This window comes from Hibiscus syriacus, unplaced genomic scaffold (genome assembly GCF_006381635.1).
Source record: "Hibiscus syriacus cultivar Baekdansim isolate YM2019G1 unplaced genomic scaffold, ASM638163v2 tig00000646_pilon, whole genome shotgun sequence".
NCBI classification, from domain to species: Eukaryota; Viridiplantae; Streptophyta; class Magnoliopsida; order Malvales; family Malvaceae; genus Hibiscus; species Hibiscus syriacus.
In genome coordinates this window covers 38,534-61,824 of record NW_024061802.1, presented here as the reverse complement: position 1 = coordinate 61,824, position 23,291 = coordinate 38,534, and the positions used below count along the sequence as shown (strand labels likewise).

The 23,291-nt window shown below is 38.0% G+C and overlaps 1 protein-coding gene and 1 pseudogene across 1 annotated transcript; both read right to left on the bottom strand.

Moving 5' to 3' along the window:
- Positions 1–522: 522 nt before the first annotated feature.
- LOC120208988 lies at positions 523–2,389 on the bottom strand (annotated as a pseudogene).
- A 1,113-nt stretch (positions 2,390–3,502) lies between these two features.
- On the bottom strand, positions 3,503–4,678 carry LOC120209118 (probable serine/threonine-protein kinase WNK11). Its single transcript, XM_039208180.1, has 2 exons — positions 4,160–4,678; positions 3,503–3,999 (listed from the first exon to the last, which is right to left on the bottom strand). The coding sequence occupies exons 1-2, from the start codon at positions 4,661–4,663 to the stop codon at positions 3,616–3,618; spliced, it is 888 nt and encodes a 295-aa protein (XP_039064111.1). The 5' UTR covers positions 4,664–4,678; the 3' UTR covers positions 3,503–3,615.
- Positions 4,679–23,291: the final 18,613 nt, after the last annotated feature.

Genomic DNA, 23,291 nt, shown 5'->3' with positions numbered 1-23,291 from the left:
TTATGAGTACTATTTGGTAAGAAATTAGAGTCTAGAGATGGAATCTACAACTTTTATATAGTACAAGGATTAATAGGCCATAACTTCCAAATGGAGTTGTACCATTTCAACAGATTGATGATCCCAAATGGCCAAATCCCATTATTTATTACCGATAATATATTTATATTTTGCCTGTTTCACATGTCATTTTGAGCTTATTTCAAGACCATAAATAATGATGATTGCCTTTGATGTTTTATCAAATTAGGGTAGGAAATGGCAAGTGGAAGAACTAGAAAGTGCATAGGAGAAGTCATTGGTAAGACAAAGGAAATGTCTTCGGTAAGACAAAGCTACTTGCAAGCATGTATTTGGCTACGGATACGGGTATGTTCGATCATTTTTCTTAAAGATTTTTCATGTATTCGAAGTTTTTCGAATATATGAACTTTCTTTGTCTGAATTAAGCAGAAAAGTGGATGATCTTGCAATGGTTAGCAGGTAACTTTTAGGCAAAAAAGGAAAAGAGACGAAGTGAAGTTTATTATGACAGTAACATGACTTATAATTCTGTTCTCTCCCTCGGTTTGTACATTGGCTTAATGGCTTATATATTTCCTCTAAAGGGCTTGGATAGATAGCCATGTTTAGCTTAACATGGAAGGTCTTCAATGGTACGTGCTTTTATTTCCTCTAAAAATGTATTGAAATGTCGATTAATAATTCGACCCCGGAGTGTCCCATGTCTCAGGTATGACACTATGAAGCATACAGCAATCAGGGTGGCTGGATGTCAAAGACGACATAGACGAAATCGAACAATCTTCATGCGCAAGCAAAGCCTTGTCAATCTGCTGCTCTACTTCTGCTGTGGTTGGTCTGTCTTGAGGTGAATGCAATACACACTTGAGAGCGATATTTAGCAAAGGAAATGTCCACTGCATTGCAGCTCTAGGGACATCCTTGTCGAACACCTCTCAGGTCCATTCTTCTCTCACCATCGTCCCGACCGACCGAGGAAGGTCGACTCCAGTTTTCTCCTCGGTTTTACCGGATAGCAGCTCCAGTAGGATAACCCTGAAGCTGAAACATTGCCTAGTTCGGATAAACTTTTCTCCGGCGCTGTATAACCAGGAAGAGAAGAGACTATTCTGTTTGGGGTCTAAAAGACTTGAAATCCCATATTCACTGATCAGTGGTTCCATGTTGTCACTCAAAAGTATATTTGAGAGCTCTAGATTTCCATGAGGAATGCTTTCCTGGTTATCGAAACTCTGGTGTATGAATGCCTATCCCTTTGCAATTCCTCTAGCTATTGCCAGTCTAAGCCTCCAAGGAAATTCATTTTTACCCTCAATGTAGCCTGCAGGTTAACAAAAACAGTCTCGATTTTTCGCATTTTTAGGAAAGAACAATGCAATGTCGTTATGTTTGAGGTGATGTTTCATGTGTGTGCACATTCATTCTTGATGAAAAATCTAAAATTTTACCTTGTAGCAAGTTTAGGAGGCTCCCATTCTCTGGTACTTGTAGAACAGTAATTTTTCGTATTTCGCATAACGGTAACAGACAAGAGGAAGAATGTTCCGATGCTTCAAGTTCCCTATCCGACTCATTGTTTGGCCAAACTCTACAAAACTGACCTGCAATTTCTTCAATCTTTTGACAGCATAAGTGGCATTGTTCTTAAGTAGTACCTTGTAGAAGCTGGTGCAAGAGCTTTGGCTTTGTAAATAAGCCGAGGCAGCTAAGAGATCATCTAGTTTAAACGTTTCATGGTCTTCGGCAAAGAACACGAGCTGTTGGTGTCCACCCTCCGGCCTCACTTCTCTTATGGCATCGGCCGGAGCAAGTTTGCGAGGCGATTCTTTTAGAGCAATTGGAATCTCATCCTCTGTCCTTCTTGTATATGCTCTCTTGCTCATACAGTATAAGAACACGCAGAAGACCCCGAAGCCTAGAAATAAAGGCAGCAAAGTCAACAATAGTTTGTTTGAATCCTCTTCACTGGACTCTCTTGGGGGTCCTGCTGCAGTTTCATTCTGCCCTGATACGTTTAAAAGACCGTCTCATCGTAGCGCAATCGGTTCCTTGGAATACTTATATACATCCTTGAATTCTCGGCTGATATGGAAAGATTCGGATTCACGCAACTCACGTCCAGTACACACTGCAGCTAGTCCAGTAACAACTGCAATGCATATTAGCCCCTTCCAAAACATGTTGGAATCGGCTCTTCTCTGTATTTTTTCGACAACTTCTATCGGTCATCGTTTGAGGGGGTACTTCAATAAGCCACACCTTGATGGGATCACAGTACATTGTTGCTCCTCTTGTTTTTGATATATCAGATGAGGATATTTCCTTAGATATCTCCAATGGAATACATAAGATTCTTATTAGAATATTACCCGAGATGCCTTCGATATCGTGCTCGGAGTCGGTACTTTGCAGTTAACACAGTTGAAGCTACCATAGTCATCAGACTACATTAGTAATGAGAAACAATATCTTATTCAAGAAAGTGATGTGATATGCCTGGGGACAAGAACAATGTTTGTTTTATGGAACAACCTAAGAACTAAAACCAGACAGCTTGATTTGTACTTTTTTTTTTTATCTCTTTTCCAACAAGAAGCAAACATACATCGTTTTACCATTTCTTTGTCTTGAATTAAACCGAATATTATTTTTTAACTGAAAAGGCAAGCAATTTACATTGAAGGCATATTATACATGATATTCTATTAGAGAACAATATACAAAAGTTAGATGCCTGCAAATTTGACTAAAATTGATAAATCTCTCTATAGTCCCTTAAGGAAAGCATGAAATTATAAATTGGTCCAACAGAAAAATTACATGTTAGCCCCTTAAAATATCCTTTCTTAGTTCCTTCACGTCCTAAAAGATCACTTCAAAAATATTTATAACTTTCATCATATATCCATAAACTCTCCTCCAAATATCATCTAAATCATAAAAGACACCAATATATATGATAAAATCATCGAAAATAACTAACAAAATTTGACATATCATCAAGTCTAAAAAAATAATAATTTAGAGTGATTACATGATAGCATCCGATGAAATCGTTGAATAAAATCTTTTTGAAATGGAAAACGAGTGAAGGCCAGCCAGATAAGTGCCAGGCTATAGCAATAATTTCCCAACATATTTGAGTGTGACAGCGAATACATAACAAGAGGTATCTTTATTACAAAACTTCATATAATATAAAATATGTTCAAAGCTCCATATGTCATTGCCAAGAGCCACTAGTCTTCAAAAACATTGCATGTTCACTTCATAACAACCCATTAATTCATGGTGGATCTTTCTTTTTAGTTGTATATTGATCTGACTTTACTTCAAATACATAAAATATTGAGTAATTCATGGTCAAGAAACACAAGTTCACACTCAACCTTCTCCCATTCAAACTTGATGTATGCTTATGAAAGGACATGTACAAGTTAAACTAGTCTAATCCAGTTAATCTACTTGAAAAAAGAAATATTTTATGGGAAAACAACCATGAGTTTGGATTTGCATAATACATCAACCATGAACATGAATTAAGAATTTTAAAATATCAACAATACAAAAACAAGTCTGTATACCTAAGTGCTATTGATCATTTTCGTCATCATCATCGACTTCGTCGAAAAACGGATCCTCGAGCAGCTCGACTGCCGACGGTCTTGTCCCGGGCTGAGCAATGCATCTCTCAATGAATGCCTTCGCATCCTCATCTCTAACCTTGTTCAAGGCTTGAGGTCTAACCCCACTTGACACTTTCTTGTAAATTTTGGCCACGTTATCACACTCGCTATAGGGGATTTCCAAAGTCACCATCTCTAGCACACACATGCCAAATGAGTATATATCAACTAGTTCGGTGTAATGTTCGTCGTATAACTCCGGTGCCATGAATTCCGGTGTGCCGAGTATCGAGTGAGCGGAATGATTCTTCCCAACAATCGCTGCCAACCCCAAATCACCAATCTTAACCTGTTGAAGGATTAATAATTAATGTTGTGCATCAAAATCCAAAGTGACAAGAGAGAATTGTATTCTCCAACTTTTTCTTTCTTTTTCTTTTTCTCAGTTTTTTTCCTAGGGACCAAACATAAAATAAAAAGAATAACTTTATCTAACCAAAAAAGCATACCTGACCAGTGTTTCCATTAACAAAAACATTGCTGCAATTAAGATCTCTGTGAATGATACAAGGCTCATGTGAATGCAAATAGTTCAAGCCTTTCAAAATCTGCTTTGACCACTTCTTCAAAGCCTTCATTGAAACTTGCCTATGTTTCTTCCTATATTCCCTCAAATTCCCAGAAGTGCACACTTCGGTTATGAAATTCAGGGTGTTACGTTCCTCGTCGCGCCAAACGTTGTACAATGAGATTATGTTTTTGTTGGCCAACGATCTTAACAACCGGACCTCCGAGTAAAGCCGATCGATCATTGATGGATCGTCGGAGAAATTCCTTAGCTTGACTTGGTTCCATGCAACTTCAATGCCTTCTTCTTGATCAAATGCACGGTAAACCTTTTTAACTGCCCCGCACCCTAGAAGCTCCGTGTAACGACCGTATCGGCGGGTCGGATCGACGTCGACAAAGGGCTCCGTATCCTTGTCGGACTGGACTGGATTGACGCTAGGCATCTGCTCACGACAATATTGACGCAATAAACGTAAGCAATCAAAGAGCCTTATCCAAAACCAGTTAAAAGAAACTTCTTTTTTCGTGTTGGATCAAAGTTTAAGAACTAAAACAATGACAAACAGTGAGAAATCTTAAACAAATAAATGGAAAATCTAGAGCAAGAAAACCCCATAAAAATATGGGGGGAAAACTTGCGGAAGATGTCAATATAAAGAGGAAATTCTTAAAAACAACCGACAACGATAACCCTAAGAAAATTTTATCATCAAAAGCTAAGTTTTCAAGCCAAAACAAACTAAAAAATAAATGAAAAAGAGTAAAGAAAACTGAAAAGGGCGGGTTTATGGAGAGCTCACCATTAATATATATATATCAGTAGCAGAAACTTAATCTGCAGATACAGCGTATAACGGAGCAGGGCGCATGGTATTTATAGGGAAGGTTTTTATTAGGTTAACTTTATATTTACATTTATATAATTTTCATAAAATATTGATTTAATTAGTCTTGTTTTTTAACACACAACAGAAGTATTAATGATGGAGTCTTGTGAATGAAAAAAGGGTTATTTTTATATAAAAATTGGTTTTTAATTTTTTGACACGTGTCAGCGTGTTACTGGGATTTTATTGCCTTTTAAAGGTTGTGTTTCCTAGTATGTTGGAATATTAAAAAGAAGTCAACTCTGGCACAATTTTCGATCTTGAATCTTGAACATCCACGTTGATGATTTGGAGGGTCTAGATCAAAACTGGAGAAGTCTTGGATATGCGTTGACTGATGGGGAAGAAGAATTAGTCTAATCCAATACAAGCCTTTGACTTTGAATTTTTCTTATTTTGGGTTCTGCTTTGCCATGAACTAATAGTTTTGAGTGTGTTTGGGTTCCAAGAAAGTTGTTAGAAGAAATCAAATCTGGTTAAACTTTTTTTTTATTCATGTGATAAATGTTATTCTTGTCATAGGATTTTATGGGTACTTGAAGGGTTTTTTTTTCAAAAAAAGAAAACATTATAATAATTAAGAAAAATGATTTGGACCATCCAAACTCAATTAGAAAAATAAGTCTCAAAATTAATTTTTTTTTGCATTTTCTAAGTGAAAAATAGACCAAATTTGTTCCTTACATTAAAATCTTATCTAGTATATATATATAAGGAACATGTGACACATGAAGGAACATGTGATTTATGTCCAAGTTGTTTTGGCCACATGTGAGTCCCATTATTTTATTTGTTTTCTTTTTCCTTCTGTTTTTCAAAACTAACAAAATCAGATGTAAAAATGAGAGAGACAAACTTCAATCATTGTCCAAATCTTTAAAGTTAAATAATGTTTTGAGTCTCTGTATAGTTTAGATATTTGGAGTTTTTACTTTGGTTTTTAGTATTTTGAAATTTTAATATTTTTTATCATCCTATTAATATCCTACATAATTTACATGGAATTTGGAACGGATATCATGACTCAAAATTTGTTGAGAATCACAAGATGGGGTGAAAGTTTTACTTTTATCCAAAATTGATTTGCTTAATTTGAACAAGTCTCCAAAATGGAGTGGTTAAACCGAACCAATCTCTACAATAAAGGATTAGATTGATCGATTTAATGGTCAATGAACTAAATTAATATACTCCCTATGACAGAGGGACCTACACTGCAACAAAACAGTTTTTAGTGACGTTTTTCAGTCATATAGCAACATTTTTAAGTTCCGCTAAAAACCTTTTTGACGCAAAAACAAACGCCGCTAAAAGTGCCGCTGAAATTAACGCCGCTAAAATTAACGCCGCTAAAGGTTATGATATTTAGCGGTGTTTTTTTCCAAACACCGCTATTTATCTTTTCTTTTGTGGCGTTTTGTCCCAAAAATACCGCTAAATGTTCTAACATATATATAAGCCAAATATAGGTCAAATTATAAATTTGGTCCTACGTTCGAATTGAAAACGTTAATGACATTATTTAATTCTTCAAATATATGTCGATTAAAATATGAACATTTTGAAAACATCATTTCCAACTTAGAAAAGGACCAAAATACTACTAAAAAACACTAATTATGTGAGATTAAATCCCAAATCTGAATATAATAAAATGGCCAAAATAATTCAACTAAATCCAATTATGAATATAGTGAGACCAAAATCTCATTATTTGAGCCCCCAAAATTACATGATTCGACTAGCAGAGATCCTAATAACCAGCAGCAGCAAGGAGATTTATAAGCTCAAAAAATGTAAGTTTTACAGTGTACAGGTTCATAAACCAAAACACAAGCAAGTTATTTTGCATTGCATAGGGAATCATGATACACAAAGATAATAAAGGTCTGCACTTGTATCATATAACATTGAAAGTAATATCACATGCGCCTCTATAAGAGAAGAACCAACCAACGATATCACCTGAAAAGATTTATATCGGGGTCAAACCAACAACTCCTGCACAGAGATTACCAGGAAAAAAGAAAAAGACACTAATACCCACTAGCTTTGATATGTATGCTGGAAAGATCACTTAGTCCGACACTAAAACACTCAAGTGTAGTATGGCAGAATTGACAATATTAGGTACAACGTAAAGCATATAGATACATATACCACATCCATTGCCGTGCCATGGATGTGAAACTATTTCAAACAGTTCAAGAGTATATCTCAGATATATATATTTATATATATATATATATATATATATATATAATATATATTGTGTGTGATTGCTTACTAAAATAATCAAGTCAGAAATAACTATGGTCGAAACACGGATACAAGGAAAAGAAATCAAGGATGAGTCTGGAATTCTTGTATGCTCTGTAAACATATAGGCATGTAGATAAAAGTATATGTGCACATACCGACTAAATTCATGTCCACCTGCAGATGCATAAGACAATATAAGCAACCAAAATGAAAGTGGGAAGTAAATAAGAGGGAAAATCTGTAATCAAGAGAGTCAAAGTTTAGTGATCAAAAAGGAAATTGTAGATGCTTAATTTGTCTGGGAAGTTAAAAACCAGAAAAAACGTGGGCCATTAGCAATAGAGAGATATTTGAGCATTCAAGAAAACCGTAAAAGATCGGTTTATGTTTAGCAATTAACCACCAAGAACGTGGGGCACAGACAGGAAACTAAAGGAGGTGGGAAAACCAAAAAACGAACACAAAAAGGGACCAGCAGATAGAAAACGGGGGGGGGGGCCTTCGAAACAGAGATCAACAATAGGGGAGGAAAACATTGGTAAAGGAGGGTATTCGAGAATATCAAATAACAAAAAAAGAAGATTTGTAAAGGTTTTTTTTTTTAGATCTTTACCTTGTTTCCGATAAACCGAAAGCAATCAATGTAAGGGTTCCTACCATTTTTCGGAAAGAAAACAACAAGGAAATATCCAATTTTCAGAAGGTATTCTGTTTCTTTTATATTCAAATTGTTTTGTATGTACATTTATGTGAGTAAATAGAATAGAAATAGAGAGATAAGGAAGCATTTACCTTAGAAGAAGAGTAGATCGAAGAGTTGAGGGATGTTGGAGGTCGTTTGTCTTGCTCAATCGCCGTTGGTGTCCGGGGTTTTGAGTTTGAAGGCTTGGTTTTGGTGGTCTAGCTTATTTAGGTTTTGGTCTTACAGTGAGGTTTTTTGATCACCGGCTTGCGGTGGTCGGTTGAGGTTGTGAGACCCTTGGAAGCTCTGTTGGGGTCTCGACAGTGAGTGAAGAAGAAGAAGGGGAGAGCGGCTGAGGTCTTTGGAGGAGATGATGAGAATGATTTAGGTTAGAAATTTTACCCTAAAATCACATATATCAGAACGCCCAAACGGCGTCGTTTAGCCAGGTCCAAAACGGCGGCGTTTCATCAGGCTGGAATAGTGGGTTAATTGCGTGATAGGTCATTCCGTTTTCGATCTGTTTCTTTATGGTCCTTAAATTGAATTTTATTGGGTTTTTGATTTCGTATCTTAATTTTAAACGTTCATATCTTAGCCCAGAAACATATTAGGGCCATTTTTGCACTGTTTTTACATTGGTTGTGTAATTTACGAAACTTTCATTTTGGTCCTTGAACGAATCTTTTGTGCCTTCTTAATTTGATCTTCATATTTATGAACACTTTTCATGTTAGTCTTGGAATGTTTTTATGTTTTATTTTATTTTTTTATTTTTTTTTAAATGTAATTTGTAATTTTGGTTGTTTGACAATTTAGACGCTTAGCATATTTTTTTTTAATTTAATAGTGAATTCCTACTTCGCATGCTTAGTTTAAATTTATTTTATTCTGGTCCTTTATGGTAATTTTGAATATGAAATCGAGTTACTAATAGTATTTTTATGGTATATATTTGTTTTATTCTAATGTATGCCAATGTCGTTGTATGCATGTATATACCATATCACCATACTTTATTTTAGACTTAGGTGTTCATTTGAATATAGGATACTATTTAATTAGTTTTTACATGATATTATTTTGCATAATATGCATGATAGCCTCACGTGCATCACTCGACCGTATTCATAATTGGACTAAGGGTAATATCCTTTCAGTTTAAAATTGTTGAAGTGGGCAGTCATAACTGATTTGAGGTCCGCTTTTAATAATTTTAAAATGAAAGTATATCCCGAAAGTGAAACAAAAAATTGATTCGTCACCTAAAATTTGGGAACGAAAGAAAAAGAAATGTTCGTTTATTTAAATATATCGAGAAAATGTTGTTATATCTTTAAGATCTGGTCTCGATATTTGTAAATAATCGAACATTCTTTATCTTTCTAAAATGACTCGGTAATTTTAATTTAATTTATTTGAGTGTTTTTTAGTATTGTAAAATTCACTATTTTGTTGTTTCATGGGATCAAAAATCAAAATAAGTTCGAATTTGTAAAGGTCATTGCAAAGACATTAATTAATCGACTAGGTACCGATTTAGGGCGTTGTGGGGGTGCTAATCCTTCCCCACACGTAACCGACTCCCGAACTCGGATTTTGGTAACGCAGACCTCAATTTGTTGTTTTAATTAAAATTAATTTTTATTTAAAATGACAAAGCATTTTTGGGTGCCCAATCACACCCTAATCAAAGATTGGTGGCGACTCTTTGAACCGTATTTTTTGATCATAAAGGAAATCCAAAAATTTTCGAAACAAGAGGTTTTTTAAATCGCATTTGTTTTTAAATTAAAAAGAGATAATTAAAAATTAATGTGATTTTTTTTAAAATCTCACCTTTTTTCACCTTTTAAGAAAAAATCGTTTCGACAGCTTGGCAACTCCGCTGGGGACCGTTTTTTTAGAGAGTCAAGCCGATAGTCGATTAATTAATTGTCTTTGCAATTGAAAATTATAAATTAGTTTTAATTTGATTTTTGATCCCTTGTTTGGTTTTTAATAAGTTTTGTTTGTATTTTGATTTCTTTAATTTAATTTGATTGACAATTAAATAGTTGTACTGATCTGTTTGCTAATGATTTCAGAATAATTGTGTGTTTTGGGAATTGATTTTGAGTATTTTTATTGTTTGTTTTTTCGCTTTTCCTCACACACTGCACAGCTGCATTGTCATAACATGAGCTAAAACCCCGCTCCGTCCTATTTAAGTAGGAGTGAGAGACTATGCCCTCGTGTGGTTTTCACCTCCGCATGGGATAGTGGATCGCTCCTGGAGCTCACGCCTTATGGTCCTCGTGATGGTAATCACCTCCGCATGGACATAAGGAGGTGTGTTCCCTCGAAATTGAACTCGATCCCTTAAAGCCTGTGATGGGCCAGGATTGAGGGTTCGGCAGCCCAATGGGGCACCGGCAAGGACAATTCGAGAACCTATTACTTTAGAACCTAACCCGGCATATAGTGAACATAGAGCCTGAACTTAGGTTGAACCAAACCCGAACCTTAAGAATCCCGTGAGGAGGGTACACAAGGAAAAGCTTTTTTGAGTCATTTATTTTCGTTTTTTTCGAATAAATGCATGCGAACTAGATATCATGCGGTTAGGTTTATTTTTGAATAAGCATGCGAATTAGATATCATGCGGTTAGGATTTCTTTTTGTGGATAACAAAGCATGGGGGTAGATATCATGTTGGGTAGGATCTGATAAAGCATGATTGGGTAGTCAGCATGTGGGTAGGATTCTTGAATAAATTATTATCCCGACTTAATTGCTTTATGTTTACTAACCGATCTTTTGTTGTTTTTGCCTTGTTTCTTTTCTGTTTTGCATTACATTATCCATTACATGGTGTTGATTTGGGGTCGATGTCCATATAGAAGGCCAGTAATATGGAACGAACGGTTCGGAAAGAGGTTAAGGACAATGCAGATGTTCTGAGGTGATCGGAACAGTCCCAGTTGACCAATGGAGACAGCGTGATGCCTGGATATGTGTCAGAGTTATTTGGTTACACTCACATCAACGTACGTCAGAATGATCTGAGTGAGCTAAAGGAGATATGGGAAAGATGTATAGTAGCCGATAAAGAGATGTTTTATCAGTTGTACGACGATATTCCTTATCTTCTGGATGTTTCTATTGACCGAAATCTGTTTAGAGCATTGGCGCAGTTCTGGAATCCGGCTTATAGCTGTTTCACATTTGGTAGAGTAGATCTGACACCAACAATAGAGGAGTATCAAGCATTGGTCCGTTGTCCGAGGTCCCAGATAGATAGAATATATACCAAGCTGCCAGTCACTCCTTCATTTAAGAAGAAATTACTATTGATGACCAGAATGAGTGAAGATTGGGTAGTCAGAAACATTAAGAAGAAGGGAGACAGTGAGTGCATCTCTTGGGCTGCTCTGAAAGAAGTAATTGCTCATCACCCTGATAAGAGAAAGAAGCTTGACTTGTTTGCTTTAGGGATTTATGGACTTGTTATTTTTCCAAAAGTGCTAGGATATGTAGACGTATCAGTTGTTGACCTGTTTGAAAGATTAGACAAGCGCGTGGATCCTGTTCCAGCTATTCTAGCTGAGACGTTCCGGTCTTTGAGTTCTTGTAGGCGCGAGGGAGAAGGACGCTTTATAGGATGTGCGCCTTTGCTGCTAGTGTGGATTCTGAGTCATTTCAAACATGTTGAAAGGGCACCAGGACGAGTATTTTTAGACAGTTTCTCACCTTTGAAGGATTTCCTTTCTAAAGAGTGGCCTGGGGGTTTTACCGAAGAAAAATGGATGGTTATCTTCAAGGATATTAGAGATGGTGATATTTTGTGGCGAGCTTCGTGGAATACCTCTTCAGATATACTTTACCGATGTGGAGAGCGAGATTGGGTTCCTTTGCCAGGTATATGGGGCTCTGTTGGGTATGCACCGCTACTAGTTTCCAGACAGTATGGATCGAGGCAGTTCATTCCAGCCACGTGGGACTTGGTAGGGTCGGATTTTGCATTCAGAGGAGATCAGTATAAGGTTAAAGTTAAAGGGGTTGCTGAGGCTTGGAAGCAAACTCGTCGCGTGAATTTGTTTACCTATGATCTCGAGTTGTCTCAAGAGTACGAGCAGTGGAGAAGCGGTCGAGTAAATGACAATATCCCGATGGTGAATCCTGAAAATATTCAGCCGGTGGAGGAACAGTTGAGAGTGGTGCCATCTCTATTAGAGTTAGCCAAGCGCGATTTCGAAGCAGAACGGAGACAATGGAGAATGACTTTGCAGAAGCTAGAAGATGAAGTGTATCAAAAAGGATTGAAGATTGACATTCAGAAGAGTAGAGCAGATCGAATTGAAAAAGTAGAGAAGCAACTTCGGCTGGATTTTGACGATCTTCGGTCAACTTATCAGCGAATGGTAAAAGCTCAGGCAGGTTATAGCTCGAGTAAGTCTGTCGAATTGAGGCAAGAGGTGACGAGCCTCAAAAGAGTAGCCGGAGAGAGTCAAGAAGAGCTCAAGCAAAGCAGGCACCAAGTGAAAATTTTATCGAAAGAAAAGGATTCTTTAGAGCAGCGGTTACAAAAGAGTCAAGCCCAGAATGAAAAGTTGAAGGAGAAAATTTTAAGTTTAGAGATTGCATTACAACGATATCGAAACAAGGAAAGTAGCTCGAGCCAGGGAGAAGTTGAAAGTCTGAAAAAACAAGTGAGTGAACTTGAAGCCATGGTTCAAGATTTTCAGAGGCAAGCAAGTGAGTTATCGATAGTTCCTTATGAGGGGGATATACAGTGGCGTTTTCGATGGGAGCGAGCTCAGGCGAGAATCAAGCAAAGAGAGGACTTTATTGCTTGTTACCTAGAACACGCGCGGGGAATAACTCAATATTTGGTCATTCTATCTGAGGAAGCTGCTGATGTGACTGAAGAACTGGATCCTGAGGCTGAAGAAAACCAGAAGATCATGGAGTTGCTAGCACATGTACAGCAAATAGGAGAAATGGTGCAGATTTATTTGTGATATGTTTCAACTTTGTAATTGAACGTCGTTCTAATATAAAGAGTTGTTCTAAGGAGTCGTTCCAGGATCAACACCCTGCATTTTGCATATGCATTTTTAATGCATTTAATTTTTGCATCGCATTCTATTCATTCATAATCATATATTTTATATTCATTAATAAATATCAGCGATAACAAAATGACTCTGTGACAGAGTAATACTGGAAAATCCCAAGTATATCTACAGAACCAGGAAGAAAGTTATGGAAGACAAACTTGCCCAAATTGAGAAGGCTCAGTCGGAGTTACAAGATAATATCAAGAAAAATGCAAGAAGATATGATGAATGCCCAAAAGGAGATGTTTGCCAAGTTTGCGAGTATGTTGGAAGGAAGAAATCCAGAACATGGGAAAAGCCCTATGCCAGAAGGTGTAAGTGAGGACCCACTTCATCATCCAGGGTTAATCCCAGAACAATCTCAGAATGTTCAAGTGACCCCTGTTCATGTCGGGAAGGTGCACATTAATCCAGTCGGTGCTTCTGTTAACGTACAGCCTGGATCTAGTTCGTATCAGGAAGAACATCAATATCATCAAGTTCCGGACCTTGATGAAGAAGCCAAGAAGGACCAAAACAATCTGTTGGAAGAGAAATGGAAGCAGTTAGAAAGAGAGGTCAGAGCCATGAAGGAAGATACTAGTGTCTATGGATTTGACGCAAATGAGTTAAGTCTAGTTCCTGATCTGGTCTTGCCTCCAAAGTTTAAAGTTTTCTGACTTTGAAAAGTTTGATGGTACCAGGTGCCCCTCTGCACATATCACAATGTTTTGTAGAAAGATGACCGGATACATAGGGGACGATCAATTGTTGATACACTGCTTTCAAGAAAGCTTAACTGGCTCGGCAATCCGATGGTATAACCAGCTGAGTAGAGCTAATATTAAATCGTGGAAAGACTTGGCTAAGTCCTTTCTTGAGCAATACAAACATGTGAAGGATGTTAGGCCCAACAGGATGATGTTGCAAGGAATGGAAAAGAAGTCTAACGAGAGTTTTAGACAATATGCTCAAAGATGGAGAGATGTAGCAGTGCAAGTCCACCCGCCATTGGAAGAGGAAGAAACAAATATGCTTTTTGTCAACACCTTAAAGGCTCATTTTTTCTCGCATCTTATCGGTAATCCTTATCGAAGTTTTGCTGATGTAGTTACGGCGGGAGAAATGATTGAAATGGCTGTTAAGAGTGGGAAGCTCGAGGGAGGAGAGTCTAGTAAGAGGCCACCAACGAGGAAAAAGGAAAACGAAGTCAGTAGTGTGAGGCAGTACGATTCTAATAACATCACTGTTTCCCGTCCTCAAGGAGCAGGGTCATCAACACAAAATGACAATAAACAAGGAGCAAGGGACCAGAGGAGAGAGAGGCCTCAATTTGACCCCATCCCGATGACTTATAAGGAATTATTTCAGATTTTGTATGATCGACATGTGGTTTCGCCGTATCACGTGACACCAATGCAACCTCCTTTTCTCAAATGGTATGATGCTAGTGCTCAGTGTGAGTACCATGCAGGGAACCCTGGGCATTCCATTGAGAATTGTACTGCTTTTAAGAAGGTTGTCCAAGCTTTGAGAACGAGGAATGTCATCAACTTTGGTGACAGTGAGCAGCCAAATATAGCTCAGAATCTATTGCCAAGCCATGCAGGGGCAGGAGTTAACGCGATTACTGAAGAGAAAGGAAAGAGAATTGTAAGGAATGTTAGTGATGTGGTATCACCCATGAGTTGGGTGTGGTGCCAGATGGTCAAGGTAGGATTGTTGAAGCCCAATTTGACAGGTGAACAGTTTAACAGTGGAGTGGCATGTCTGTATCATAACAGTGAAGGACACAATATTCAACAATGTCCTGACTTCCTATCTTTGGTACAAGACATGATGGACAGTAAAGAAATTGAGTTCTTTAGAGAGATTGCTGAAGAAGAGGAAGCGGAAGTTTACGCTTCAGAAGGATCGTCTAAAGGGGTATACAATGCCAATTGTCCCCTAATTATTACACCCAAAAATCGAGTTGCTGAGAAGGTAGCCCCGAAAGTGGTTATTACACCTCCATCTCCATTCCCATATCGGGATAATAAATAAGTGCCTTGGAGATATGATTGCCAGATGGGAGATGTAACAAAAAGAGAATGAGGAAGTAGATAAGGTGGGACGCTTTACTAGAAGCGGTAGGTGTTATTCTCTTAATCCACCTAAAGAGTCTGAGAAGAAGGTTGCAGTTGATAAGGGGAAAAAGGTTGACGTCAGATAGAAGAGGATAAGCCTGTTATCAATGAACCAGAGTGAAGCGGTAGAATTTTTGAAGTTTTTGAAACACAGTGAATACAGTGTTGTGGAACAGTTACACAAGTTGCCTGCCCGTATTTCTGTTTTATCATTACTTTTGAGTTCAGAGGCCCATAGGAATGCTCTGTTAAAGGTTTTGAACCAGACTTTTGTTCCGAAAGAGTTGCCCATTGAAAAGTTGGATCGGTTAGTTTCTAATGTACAAGCTGATAATTTTTTATCTTTTTCTGAGGATGAAATCCCTTCTGGGGATGATGGGTAGTCAGAAGGCTTTGCACATTACAGTTAAATGTAAAGGGTATGTGTTGTCCCGGGTCTTGGTTGATAATGGTTCAGCTTTGAATGTGATGCCTTTAGTGACTCTAAAGAAGCTTCCATTAGATAGTACACTTATGAGAACCTGTCAAAGTGTGGTTCGAGCTTTCGATGGGACTAAAAGAGAAGTGTTGGGCAAGATTGATGTTCCTCTGAATATTGGTCCAGCAACTTATGAAGTAGAATTTCTCGTAATAGACATTATGCCTACGTACAATTGTTTGTTGGGAAGGCCTTGGATTCATCAGGCCGGTGCAGTTCCGTCCACATTGCACCAGAGACTGAAATTTGTGATTGATGGAAGGTTGGTATGTATTCATGCTGAAGAGGACATTATTGCTTCTGTTTCTACTACTGCTCCGTATATTGAAGTTGATGAGCAAGCCGTCGAGTGTTCTTTCAGATCGTTAGAGTTTGTCAATGCTGCGTTTGTGGCCGAAGGCAAGAAGATACCAAAGCCTCGATTGTCAAACTGTACCAAGATGGGGCTTAAATTGACTCTTGGAAGAGGAGCAAAAGTTAGAAAGGGTTTAGGTCGACAGTTGCAAGGACCGGTGAATCCCATATGCCCTATTACTAAAAAAGATCGATTTGGTTTGGGATATCAGCCAACTTCGAGGGATAAGATGAGGGGAATTAAGAAGGGCCAAGAAATCAGAAAGGCCAGATTGGCTGGTGAAGACCTTAGCTGGGAACCCATGACCTTCCCGCCGTTAAGTAGTATTTTTATGTCTGGGGGGCATATGTTTCATGGGAATTCAATGAACACTGAGACGATGGATGAGAATGCCTTGGGAGATTTAGGCATTAATGTTATAACTGATGATGAATCCGAGGAAATGAGAGCTATGGGCATTTATCCTGCACCACCGGGCTTCGTGTTGAACAATTGGACCGCGGAAGAACTGCCTGTAGTTTACAAATCTGTTACAGAGTAATGCACTGGAACTTTCTCCCTGTTGTTCATACCTTGGGGAAATAGGTGATTTTATGTAAAGGGTTAAGCTGTTTGTTTTTTCTTGCTTTCAATAAAGGATGCATTCTGTTAGTTCCCAAATGGCAAACATTCTCCCATCCATTTCATTCATTCATTCTTTGTTGTATATATGTATGTATTTATTTCTTTTTATTTATTTATATGGGAAAAGATCCTCCCATATGTATATATGTATATATATCTTCTCTTTCATTATTTTTTCAGGAGCTCATATATCAATAATATGAATGCCAATGACTCTGACCCGGAGATTGATTTCGAGAAGCCTATATGTCAAGGGGAAATCGAAGATTGTGATGATGATGAGGGATGTGAATTACCTTCTGAATTGTTGAAAATGGTGGAGAATGAAGATAAGCAGATTCTACCTCATAAAGAGCCTACTAGATTTTGAATTTGGGGACAGATGAGGATAAGAGAGAAATAAAGATTGGTACCACTCTGTCAGTTGGAGGTCGACATGATTTGATAGAATTGCTTCAAGAATACAAAGATGTGTTTGCTTGGTCATACGAAGATATGCCGGGTTTAGATACAGAGTTGGTTGTTCACAAACTGCCAATAAAGCCTGAATGTAAACCGGTACAGCAAAAACTGAGAAGAATGAGACCTGAGATGCTGCTCAAGATTAAAGAGGAAGTGAAGAAACAATTTGATGCCGGGTTTCTTAAAGTGGCCAAATATCCTGAATGGGTGGCTAATATTGTCCCAGTACCGAAGAAGGATGGGAAAGTTCGAATGTGTGTTGACTACAGAGATCTCAACCGAGCTAGTCCAAAGGATAATTTTCCCTTGCCACATATAGACACGCTAGTGGATAATACTGCTGGAAATTCTTTGTTCTCTTTTATGGATGGTTTCTCTGGCTATAATCAAATTAAGATGAACCCTGAAGATATGGAAAAAACGACATTTGTTACCATGTGGGGAACGTTTTGCTATAAAGTAATGCCGTTTGGACTGAAGAATGCATGGGCAACATATCAAAGGGCCATGGTGACGTTATTTCACGACATGATGCATAAAGAGATAGAAGTTTATGTCGATGATATGATTGTCAAAGCCAAGACAGAGGAAGAACATATCGGGAATTTGAGAAAGCTTTTTAAAAGACTAAGAAGATGCCAGCTAAAACTCAACCCAAATAAATGTACTTTTGGGGTGACATCTGGGAAGCTGTTGGGTTTCGTAATAAGCCGGAAAGGAATTGAAATAGACCCAGATAAAGTAAAAGCTATTCAAGACTTGCCAGCCCCACGAACACAAAAAGAAGTCAGAGGATTTTTGGGGAGATTGAATTATATAGCTCGGTTTATTTCACAGCTGACTGAAAAGTGTGATCCCATATTCCGCCTTCTTCGTAAGAATAACTCAGGAGAATGGAGTGAAGACTGTCAAAGAGCTTTTGAAACAGTGAAGAGATATTTATCGAGCACTCCAATTTTAGCACCACCCATCTCAGGCAAACCCTTGATTCTTTATTTGTCAGTTTATGAAAATTCAATGGGATGTGTGCTGGGGCAACGTGACCAAACTGAGAAGAAAGAAAGGGCTATCTATTATCTCAGCAAGAAGTTCACTGAATGTGAGACAAGATACTCACCCATTGAAAAGTTGTGTTGCGCTTTAGTATGGGCTACCCGAAGGCTTAGGCAATATATGTTGTATCATACTACTTGGCTTATATCCAAGCTTGATCCCTTGAAATATCTAATGGGTGTGCCTGCATTATCTGGAAGATTGGCTCGTTGGCAGATCTTATTGTCCGAGTTTGACATCCAGTATGTAAATCAGACGGCAATTAAAGGAAGTGCTATAGCAGAATTCATTGCAAGCAGGGCTTCGCAAGAATATGAGTCGTTGAGCTTTGATTTCCCAGATGAAGATTTAATGGCTATTTCGGTAGAAGAAGCAATTACATCCACTAGCAAATATTGGAAGTTGAACTTCGATGGTGCTTCAAATGCCTTGGGACATGGAATCGGGGCAATTTTGGTCTCACCAGAGGGAGAGCATTATCCTTTCACCAGTCGGCTTAATTTTGATTGTACAAACAATATGGCCGAGTATGAAGCTTGTGTTCTGGGTCTTAGAGCTGCCGTTGATTACAAAGTAAAAATGCTCAAAGTGTATGGTGATTCAGCTTTGGTAATATACCAGCTCAGAGGAGAATGGGAGACAAAAGATCCCAAGCTTGTAGAATACCGTAAGTTGGTTATGGAGCTTGTTGAAGAATTTGAAGAAGTAACTTTCAATTACCTCCCCAGAGAAGAGAATCAAATGGCAGATGCCTTAGCCACACTGGCAGCAGCGTTTAAGATGAACGAGCATTCAAATATGATGCCCATTGAAATGAAAGCTTATGAGTATCCAGCCCATTGTTTTAATATTGAAGAGGAAGAAGATGGAAACCCCTGGTATTATGATATCTTGCAATATATAAGGTATCAGAGTTATCCAGAACAGGCCACTGAGAATGATAAGAGAACCATTAGAAGAATGGCATCAGGGTATGTGCTTGATGGTGAGACTCTATACAAGAAAAGTCTGGATCAGGTCTTGTTAAGATGTGTGGACGCGAAAGAGGCCAAATTGATTCTTGAAGAAGTGCATGGGGGAATATGTGGTACCCATGCTAATGGGCATGTTATGGCTAGGCAGATTATGAGATTTGGGTATTATTGGTCAACTATGGAAACAGACTGTATCAATTATGCCCGAAAATGTCACATGTGTCAGATTTATGGAGATAGGATACATACTCCTCCTCATCCGTTGCACGTAATGACAGCTCCGTGGCCATTCTCAATGTGGGGCATGGATGTTATTGGACAAATTTCGCCCAAAGCTTCAAATGGTCATCGCTTCATTCTGGTAGCCATAGATTATTTCACCAAGTGGGTAGAAGCGGCTTCTTATGCAAATGTTACCCAGTCTACAATATGCAAATTTTTGAAGAAGGAGATCATTTGTAGATATGGTTTACCCGAGAGGATTATCTCCGATAATGCGTTGAATTTAAATAATAAGATGATGGACTCGATCTGTAAACAGTTCAAAATAAAGCATCATAATTCCACCACTTATCGCCCAAAGATGAATGGGGCAGTAGAGGCGGCCAATAAGAACATCAAAAGGCTCATAGAGAAAATGACTGAGACCTATAAGGATTGGCATGAGAAGTTGCCCTTTGCTCTGTTTGCTTATCGAACTTCAGTACGGACTTCAACTGGGGCAACACCATTTTCTTTGGTTTATGGGATGGAAGCTGTCTTACCTATTGAGGTGGAAATTCCCTCACTTCGGATTTTGTCAGAGGTAAAGCTTGATGAGGCAGAATGGGTCCAAGCTAGGTATGACCAGTTGAATTTGATTGAAGAAAATAGATTGAAAGCTATTTGTCATGGTCAGATGTACCAAAAACGTATGATACGGGCACATGGTAAGAAAGTTCGCCTTCGAGAATTCCATGAGGGAGATTTGGTGCTTAAAAGGATTTTGCCTATTCAGAAGGATTTCAGAGGAAAATGGATGCCCAATTGGGAAGGACCTTATGTTGTCAAGAAGGCCTTTTCTGGGGGAGCTCTAGTCCTAACTGAAATGGACGGATCAGAATTACCATATCCAGTGAATTCCGACGCTGTTAAGAGATATTTTGCTTGAAGAAGAAATAAAAGAGAAAAGAAGAAAAAATGAGAAAAAAATGATGGAAAAAACGAAAAGAAAAAAAGAGAAAAAATGGAAAATGGAAGAAAAAGAGAAAAATGGAAAAAGAGAAATAAAAGGAGGGTTCAAGATGAAAACCCGAAAAGGGCGTCTTGGAACCAAAAGAGGTCTCAAGTTGAAAATCCGCAAAGGGCGACTTGAGTTGAATTTGAAATTCAGAATTCGCGCATGGTGGAGGTTCTGAATCAATTTTGGAAGTGGAAAGAGTTCCTGATATGGATAGTAACAATGACAGCTGGTGATCAGGAATGAAACTAAAGATTAATGAGTCTCGATTGAAATAACCAAGAGAAATTGAATGCATATGAGATTCAATACTGGTTTAGGGCATCCAAAGATAGAGATTTGGGAGTTTAGAAGTAGCTTCATACTCGTAAGCATCACAATTTTGAAGATCCTTTTGACAGAAGCTACACTCGAGACATTCTAACGGCGTGCCAGTTCAAAAGCATTTGCATTATTGATATTTGAAGACGCCTACTCTTTTGTTCTTTTACTGTTTCCAGTTAAAAGTTTGCCATTTAGTTGCCTAAAATTCTCTGTATTTATATAAATAAAGAGATGTCTTTTCTTGATAATTGCCCTTTTGCAAACATCTTATTTTGAAATGTTAAAACATATGGCTTAACTTGAAGTACATGAGATCATTTTGTATTATTGTGCAAAAGGTTTTGGAAAATGCAGGTATTCTGAAGTTGACAATGGTTTAAACATGTAAGCTTGTGTGGCCATGGGAAACTAAAATCCTCAAATTCAAAGAAAATTTCAGCCATTAAAAGATGACCCAAGGAGGTTATCATTGATCAAGAAGTTGGTCATGGGTACTGACGGGTTTCAAGAAAGAAATAAGTCAAGGTACTGTTAAGCCGAGAGATATGGAATTGAGATTGTTAACTGGGGTGAACTGGTCAAACGTTCTGTGCCCAAGATGAAGCCGAGTTCCATCGAGATCAAAAGGAGATAGAGTTCCTTCAAAGAAGAAAGTGCATCAAATTGCATATTTGCATACATTTAGGCATGAATAGGATCATGGCACTCATAATTACATGACGACTTAAGCATTTGCAGGTTTCCCAATGATAGTTGAAGATTGAAGATATTGAAGCATTGAGATGAAGATATTTGGTTTGGAGATTTTGAAAAGAATGATGTTTATATGAAAACTGAGCTAAAGCAGATTCAAATATCCAATGGCCCCAGACAAGTTTTCACGATGGAGATGGATTTTCAAAAATTTTCTCAACTTCTAAATTTTTTAGTATAATATTTTTCAAATATACATTCATGATGAATAATGTTTGATTTTCAGGTTTGACCTTTGAAGCAAATCATCTATAAGCCTTCACGAAAGAGTAGTGAAGCAAATTTGTTTGTTGAAGATTGAGTCTTATACTCTCTGAAGGAATAGGGAGCGAACAAGTTCGTTGAAGATTGAGTCCTATACTCTCTGAATGAATAGGGAGTGGACAAGTTCGTTGAAGATTGAGTCCTATACTCTCTGAATGAATAGGGAGCGGACAAGTTCGTTGAAGATTGAGTCCTATACTCTCTGAATGAATAGGGAGCGGACAAGTTCCTTGAAGATTGAGTCCTATACTCTCTGAATGAATAGGGAGCGGACAAGTTCCTTGAAGATTGAGTCTTATACTCTCTGAATGAATAGGGAGCGGACAAGTTCCTTGAAGATTGAGTCCTATACTCTCTGAATGAATAGGGAGCGGACAAGTTCGTTGAAGATTGAGTCCTATACTCTCTGAAGGAATAGGGAGCGGACAAGTTCGTTGAAGATTGAGTCCTATACTCTCTGAAAGAATAGGGAGCGGACAAGTTTGTTGAAGATTGAGTTCTATACTCCCTGAACGGATAGGGAGCGAACACGTTTGTTAAAGATTGAGTCATGTACTCTCTGAAAGAATAGGGAGCGGACCTGTTTATGGAAGATTTTTCGAGTTCTATACTCTCTGAAGGAATAGAGAGCGGACCCGTTTTATTGAAGATTGTTCAAGTCTTATACTCTCTGAATGAATAGAGAGCAGACACATTTTATGAAGATTGTTCGAGTCTTATACTTCCTGAAGGAATAGGGAGCAGGCTCGTCATTTGAAGATTTTTCAAGTTTTATTTATCCTGACGTAACATTCTCAGGACCAGACAAATTCGATCATCTTTTGATCTTTGCTCTATTCTCGTTACACGACAATGAACAAAGAGGGGCAGCTGTAGATGCTTAATTTGTCTGGGAAGTTAAAAACCAGAAAAAACGTGGGCCATTAGCAATAGAGAGATATTTTGAGCATTCAAGAAAACCGTAAAAGATCGGTTTATGTTTAGCAATTAACCACCAAGAACGTGGGGCACAGACAGGAAACTAAAGGAGGTGGGAAAACCAGAAAACGAACACAAAAAGGGACCAGCAGATAGAAAACGGGGGGGGGGGGCCTTCGAAACAGAGATCAACAATAGGGGAGGAAAACATTGGTAAAGGAGGGTATTCGAGAATATCAAATAACAAAAAAAGAAGATTTGTAAAGGTTTTTTTTTTAGATCTTTACCTTGTTTCCGATAAACCGAAAGCAATCAATGTAAGGGTTCCTACCATTTTTCGGAAAGAAAACAACAAGGAAATATCCAATTTTCAGAAGGTATTCTGTTTCTTTTTTATATTCAAATTGTTTTGTATGTACATTTATGTGAGTAAATAGAATAGAAATAGAGAGATAATGAAGCATTTACCTTAGAAGAAGAGAGTAGATCGAAGAGTTGAGGGACTGTTGGAGGTCGTTTGTCTTGCTCAATCGCCGTTGGTGTTCGGGGTTTTGAGTTTGAAGGCTTGGTTTTGTGTGGTGGTCTTGCTTATTTTAGGTTTTGGTCTTA

Bases quoted from the DNA above. Each gene is read 5' to 3' on its own strand.
- LOC120209118 (XM_039208180.1), bottom strand. From the start codon at position 4,663: ATGCCTAGCGTCAATCCAGTCCAGTCCGACAAGGATACGGAGCCCTTT. The intron at 4,000-4,159 runs GTATGCTTTTTT...ATCCTTCAACAG, and splicing joins TTAATGGAAACACTGGTCAG to GTTAAGATTGGTGATTTGGG.